The 7,291-nt window shown below is 33.5% G+C and overlaps 1 protein-coding gene across 1 annotated transcript; it reads right to left on the bottom strand.

Annotated features, from left to right (window-relative positions):
* Positions 1–324: 324 nt before the first annotated feature.
* Positions 325–6,414, bottom strand: LOC129311875 (protein NRT1/ PTR FAMILY 6.3-like). Its single transcript, XM_054954345.1, has 5 exons — positions 6,273–6,414; positions 5,946–6,123; positions 5,779–5,818; positions 4,267–4,832; positions 325–1,691 (listed from the first exon to the last, which is right to left on the bottom strand). The coding sequence occupies exons 1-5, from the start codon at positions 6,385–6,387 to the stop codon at positions 809–811; spliced, it is 1,782 nt and encodes a 593-aa protein (XP_054810320.1). The 5' UTR covers positions 6,388–6,414; the 3' UTR covers positions 325–808.
* Positions 6,415–7,291: the final 877 nt, after the last annotated feature.

Raw genomic sequence — 7,291 nt, 5'->3', positions numbered from 1 at the left:
TTACCATTAATGATAGCAGAGAGAAAAAAAAATCAAGAAATTAAATAAGCATTTTATTTTAAAAATGAAGTCATTAAAAATGATTATACAAAATTTTATTTAATTGAATTTGTGTAATTTTATTGGATTGAGCATGGATGATGTATACTAGGTCCATGCAAGAATTTTTCATGGAGTGAGTGTAGATAAAGGAAGTTTTGGCTGCAGATGGGAGAAAATAAACAAGACATTTTGACAAGAGAATAACCCGTTAGTTTCTTCTGTATATTACAAACTTTCTACTTTTGCATGATACGCTCACATTATTATAGACACCTTATTGGGTAATTGCAATACAACCTTGCATTTCGAGTTCCAGAACTCAACAGAGAATACCCAAGCCTCGTGATACAAAATGATGTCGTTTTACAAACTTAAACCTGATACTTCGCATCACGCCAAATCCTACATCTTTGTGGTGCTCAAATACTTCGTTATTTCCTTCTACACTCACTAGGCACTAGACCATACGAAAATACACACATGCACAACAACACAAGTAAAAATGCCACAAAATGATATAATTTTGACTATTCTACATCAGATCACGTACGAGTTGTCTCACAAGTAGTCTTCAAGTTTTACGTGGAGAGACCAGGACATTGAGACTTGGGCTTGATTTGGATAGAGAAAAAAAAAAAATGAGAGGAGAGAATACTAGTTACAATAAGAAAACTCTTAAAAATAGTATTATCTTTTCTTTCCCAAAGTTTTATTCGCTTTATTTAATTTTTTCCACATCCAAATCAAGGGCTAGAGCGGAAACTTGCTATGCATGGCAAGCAGCATCAGGTTCCTCCTCCTGCAATAAGTCTATGCCTTCCTCGGCGAGCCTCTTTTCCTTGTACACATACCCTTTGGCACAAAACAAGAATGCGACCAGATTCAAAGCACTCAAAATAGCCAGAAGCCAATAGAAGTTATAAAGCCTCCCTTGGTTTAGGTTATTTGCTAGCCATGGGCTCGAGTGACCTGTCACCTTATGAACTATCGTCACCAACACTGAGCTGAAGAAAAACCCTAATGACAGTGTGCTTAAGAACAGCCCTGTGCTCATCGTCTTCATTCCTTTGGGACATTCTCTTAGGAAGAAATCTAACTGTCCTATGTACGTAAATGCCTCCCCTGCCCCCACAAGCAAGAACTGTGGGACCAACCTCAACACACTCATCGGAATCTGGGCATTTGGATCGTCTGTCAACCCGCGTGATTCGGCTGATCGGAGCCGCTTGATCTCGGTCACTGCTGCTGCAATCATGGCCAGAATTGAAAAGGACAGACCAACAGCTATGCGTTGCAACGGGGTCATTCCGTGAGGGTTGTTAAGAAATTTTCTTGTGATGGGGACGATGATTCTGTCGTAGATTGGGACTACGAGCAGAATGCTTCCTACCAAGAAGACAGTGAGCGATGCCGGCGGGATAATGAAAGATTTTCCGATGTGGCCGTCCATGGTGGTTGCTTGCGACACCGAGAATGTGATCATTTGGGCGTGGTCTGTCCAAAACATGATGGTGGTGGCCCATATGGGTAACATTCTTATCACCTGTTTCACTTCTTCAACATCAGTTAGGGTTGCAAGATACCACCTTCTCTCTCTCGTTGTTTCTTCTGGCATTTCTGGGTTCTTTATTGCTGCCTTGTCCAAGAACCTGCACATCAAAGAAAGGGCGGGGGAATAATTTTTACTGTGCTTGAAGAAGTACTGGATAAATATTGCATAAAGATCTAAAAAATTCAATGAACCAACAGTTGTGGATCATAGTAGAAAGGGCTTTGGCTGGGTTAGGGATCTCTAATGTGTTTTTATCTAATAATGCTCCTTTTATTATCCCAACTTTTTATTTTCATTTTTTATTTTTCTTTGTATTATTACTTTTTATATAAATTAGAGATATTTTAATTTGATATTTTGAAGCCCTGAATCGGTGAAGTTTTATATATTTTTTACAATTTTTCAAAAATAAAAGGGTGTAATTGTGATATTTTTCTTCAAAAAAATCATAAAAATACAAAACTTCACTCTTCCAAAATCTCAAGATATTAAACTGTCTTTTATTTTATGTAGAAGTTAATAATATCAAGAAAAGTAAAAGCAAAAATGGGAAGTCGAAGCATTACCCGGCATTAGATAAAGGCATATTAGAGGTCTCTAGCTTGCTATGACCACTTAAATTCATGTGAATATTAATGTAGATAATGTCTTTGAAAAAAATTACTTCTAATTAAGCTTGACAATGTTTTAATATAGAGGTGTCAATTACTCGGCCTTTGAAGGGCTAAGGCCTAAATGAGCTAGCTCTATAAAACCCGATTATACCTTAGGACTTCATTTTGATTAGCCCGACCTTAGCCATCAAGGCCTTAGCCATATATATGTTTTTTTTTAATTTAAGAATATAAAAACATATTTAAAATTTCAAAAAAGTTATTATATATAACATTAAATCTATAAAAACAAATTTAAGACTCATAAAAAACATCATAAAATCAGCACCGACAACAATCAACTTTTGTTATCATTATTAGCGAAATCTTGATGATTTTTATTATAATCAACATCAATATAATTTTGTCATTTTCTTTGTGGAGTCTTAATAGTGGCAAAGCTATTAATCTTTTCATATATTTCTTCTTTATTCCCATGAAATGAGACTAGGGTTTTAAAATTAGTGTATTATTTAATTTTTTAATATTAAATTTTTAAAAAAAATTATAAAAGAGCTTAACTAGGGTCGGCCCTTTTGTTTTAGGGTTGGTTCTTTTAAGCTCGAATTATAATTTTACACTCTAAAGTAGTGATTGTGTTCTACTTTTTTTTTTTTGGTTGAAAGGGTTGGCTTGAAGAGCTCGGCCTTAATTGATGGCTCTATTCTAACATGACTTAGTTGGATAGACTTATCAAAATACTACCAACTAATGGAGAAATAGACAAAGAATGGTCCTTCTGGTTTTCGTCTTTATTGTGGCTATAATTATTATCCAAAGAAACTGGCTAATGAAGTTGGATGAGCTTATAATTTCCGCAATGAGCCAAACCACTTGATGGTCATTTTATCCTCTGATTTACGTGACATTTGGACTTATTATCGAACACGGTGGCCTACCTATCAGTACTGTTTTCTTGCTAACCATTACAACCACTTAAACCCAAGAAGTTGTTTATTGATACTCGTTATGGTCTTTACTATAAGTCACTTATAACTAATTTTCAAGAATCAAGAAAAATTAGTTATATTGAAATTGTATAAAAATTTCTTTGATTTCCTTTTTTTAACTTATAAATAGTACCATAAATTTTAAAAAAATAAACACATTATTTATCTCCTGATTAGAAATTGAGAAAAAGAACATATTTAAAATAAAGCAATTAGTACCAAATAAACTCTTTCAAAGTTTATATTCAGAATCACAAAATTCTTATAAGATGAAGGGGTGGATTATTATATGCTTGTGTGACACTGTGCAACATTATTAGCTTCTTCTTACATAAATGGAAGAACCACTTAACGTGAGGGCACCATCATGTGGTCCAAAATCAAGAGAAGTTAGAAATCATTGAATAATTGAGAGAAAGGGGACCGACTGTCTTGATTGTATGGGAAGACAATAAAGCTACTTAATTATTACTATTAATTTTTTTCTTTTTGAAATTTCGGTGTTCCCTCCACAGCATACAACTGACAGTTTTTATTAGGGAAGGTACACTGCTTACAAATTTAAATCTTCTTTATATTCTCTTTCAATACATCTTAACATACTTGATCCCATCTGTCCGTTAACAAAATAAAAAATAATTAAATGGACAGATGAAATTGGGTATGTAGAGAGATATTCGGAAAGAGTATGGATGGATGAAATTGGAAATGATTCAAATCCTACACTTACAGATGCATATCTATTAGAAATTAAATCATGGAAAAAGCTCTTTACTGTAGTAATTTACATGAGAAAATTGTTTTAACCGTAAAAATTAATGGAAGGAAGAATTCCATGGATGCATTAAAAGTAAGGTACTGAAAATTGGAATGGTTTTTAACTAGTTAAGACATTGGTTTAAGAATTAATTGTTAAAACTATAATTGAACCATGATTAAACCGGTGACAAAACAAGTACATTATTAAACTGGTTAAGACACTCATTTAACTCAGGCAGGTTGACCTGAATTTTCATTCTTTAAGCAAACGACCAATGAATGAGACTAAGAAGGTAATATAATGTGTTACCGGAACTGCTTGCTATGAGGCAACATGGGCTTCTTCTGTCCATCTGCAATATCATCGACGTTAAACAGCAACGACGAATCCGACGGCAACTCCAAGTGTCTCTTCCTCCAAGCAGCAACGAACACCGCCGCGATCTGGGTCAACGGACTACCCACCAGTTTCTTGAACCGGTACCTTCTAGTACCCGACAAGAACACAATAAGAGCAATCACAATGGCAAAAGCACAAATCCCATATCCCCATTCTCTTCCCACGTGATCTTGAATGTACACAAGAACTGTTACTGCCGCTAGGGATCCTATGTTTATGGAGAAGAAGAACCAGTTGAAGAACTTTATCATCTGCTTCCTCTCCGACTTGTCTGAGTCATCAAACTGATCCGACCCGAACCCGGAGACGCTGGACTTCAGGCCGCCGGTTCCAAGAGCAGTGATGTAGAGAGCTAAATAGAGAACCATTAGTTGCATGCCGTTGGCTGGGACACATGATGAGGAGTCGGTATTTGGATTGCATTTTGGAGGATGTAGACTTCGGATTACTGTTGATATCGCCAAGATTGTAACACCCTGAAATATTCAATTGTTGGATCCTATAAGCTCATATTATTCACCTTAATTAAAGATAAGTCTTATTGATGTTTTGTTTTTAAAAATTGAATCTAAATCAATCTATGGCTTGCTTGGTTAGCATCACAAACGGGAAGAGAAAGGTCAAACTGGAGCAAGTTTCTATAATTAATTAAATAGGAAAATATAACTTTTGGTTTCTAAATTTTTTTTATTTCAATTCATGAAATTTGATCCGAAACAATTGAATTTTTATAAGAATTTAGTTGCATCAAATCAAAGTTTTAAATTAAATCGATTATTGATAGGAAATTTAGAGACTAGAAATTATATTATTCCAAATTAAATTTTATGCATAGTATTATTATGCATTAAAAAAAAAAGAAAAAAAAAAGAAGACGCGTCTGTGTTTGAGAGCGAATATTTTTTTATACTACTGTTTCCTATCACTACGGATTGCGATAATAACAAATATACAATATATAGTAAACCACTCTAGGATAAATAGTATTGTAAGAGCATATCAAATATTTGAAAATATGGCAGGATGCTATTTTTACAAAAAAAATGCAAAATAAATTATTTTTCTTTTAACGTTATGAAAATTCTTTTAATTTGATGGACAGAAAGAATTTGCGATAAGTTAGGGATAAGATTAAAAAATTATAAATATCAATTAATTTATATCTCCATGATAACTGCGGGATGAAGACGACAATTATACATCAAAGACACTGTTGAATGTCGATTTCAATCAAGCTCGTTTCTGGCAAGTACGTGAGACGGTTATCCCCAGGTCAATTAACGTCGCTATATAAACTTATTCTACGATGTCTCTTCAATTTTGCCAAAGAAATATTTGAATCTTTTTGGAGAAAAGTACAAAGACCTAATTTGAACATTGAAAAGACGCAGTTAAGATAATAATGCATAGCAGAGGTCTTACAGTTGCTTGGACGGCTGCGAAAATGGCAATAGTGAGGTATCTGTGGAAGAAGGGATTGAATTAAATAATCAATAATCACCACATGGAAACAAAATATATATACAGGAAATTAAATTTAAAAAAAAAAGAAGTGGAATCTGGGGAATAATATTCTGGTCAAATTAAACCTGCCCAGAAATGTGTCGGCCACAAAACCTCCGAGCAGACACAGCATGAACGAGGTTCCTAAGAAGTTGGTGACTATGTTGGCAGATGAAGCGTTTCCCAGATGCATCGTTCCTGTCAGATAAGTCACCAAATTCACAACGATCCCCAGAGTCATCATTCTCTCCATAGCTTCTCCACCTGATTGAATTATCAGATCGCCACCCAACAAAAAAAACCAGACGACCTAGTTAGTCTCATAAGTAACTTATTGTCTTTCCAAGTTAGTGTACCTGAAGTGCGTGTAATATTGTTAAATTAAGTAACTTGTGAGGAAGCTAATTAAGTACCTAGAATCATGGCGGCTGAAGTCCAACCACCAGATTGGGATCTGAGAGCTGGACGACCCTTGAAATCCCAGGCATCTGGAATTGTTTCAGACGTTGTTTCAGGAAGAGAGTTCATTATTATTTGGAGTGTTTGAGAAGAGGAAATCAATATGATTATTAAAGTGGGTGATTATTAAAGCACAAGCAGGTTTGGGGCCCTATATACACACACACACAAAAGAAGGCAAGAGAAAAAAATAATTTTTTAATTGTCCTTATTAGTACTGTGCAACTAGCCATGCTGTTAGTTTAAATTCATATATATAATTAGAATCCAACTTACTATGTAATTACTGTTGCCCACGGAATTCATGCATTCCAGGACTTTGTTGTTGAGGAGACTATTCTAGTTATTACTTACAATGGAGCTACAGTGAGAATTTAGTCATTTAACTTTAGACATGGTTTTTTTTTATTTTTATTTTGATCTCTTAATTTTATAAAGTATTTTTTTGTCATTTAATCATAATACTATTAATTTCATTAATAAAGAAAATTTCTATACTGAATATAACAAAAAAAATTCCTATGCTAACTTTTATATATTGACAAAACATTCTTAAATATTAATATATTAAATTTAATTTTTTAAATAACAATGATTGATACGAAACTAATTAATTGAAACTAACAGTGTTAGGGTTTAAAGGATTATAAAATTACAATATAAAATTAAGACTAAATTAAAATTTTGTATAAAATTAAAGGATTAAGGTAGATTTTAGTCATAAAATAATACATAAATAATATTATTTCTGGGCCTATTTATAAGACACAAATTGATATATAGTTAAAGGTAGTTAGTATTTAAATAACATTTGTATCTTACAAGTTCGGAGATAGTATGAATTTGAACGATTATTGTCGGGTTATGACACAAATATTGATAATCAGTGACGGACCCACACGGTACAAAATTTTGGTTGAATTTGCATTGTTTTTGTTTGTTAAATATGTTAATATTAACTTTGGTGCCCCCA

This window comes from Prosopis cineraria, unplaced genomic scaffold (assembly GCF_029017545.1).
Source record: "Prosopis cineraria cultivar Desert tree isolate PC_DT_omini unplaced genomic scaffold, ASM2901754v1 PC5, whole genome shotgun sequence".
Taxonomy (NCBI): domain Eukaryota; kingdom Viridiplantae; phylum Streptophyta; class Magnoliopsida; order Fabales; family Fabaceae; genus Prosopis; species Prosopis cineraria.
This window is presented reverse-complemented; position numbering and strand designations above follow the sequence as displayed.

Excerpts from the sequence above, each read along its gene's own strand:
- LOC129311875 (XM_054954345.1), bottom strand. The coding sequence starts at position 6,387 with ATGAACTCTCTTCCTGAAACAACGTCTGAAACAATTCCAGATGCCTGG. Across the intron at positions 6,124-6,272 it reads TTCAGCCGCCATGATTCTAG|GTGGAGAAGCTATGGAGAGA; the intron begins GTACTTAATTAG and ends TAATTCAATCAG. Across the intron at positions 4,833-5,778 it reads TCGCAGCCGTCCAAGCAACT|GGTGTTACAATCTTGGCGAT; the intron begins GTAAGACCTCTG and ends TGAATATTTCAG.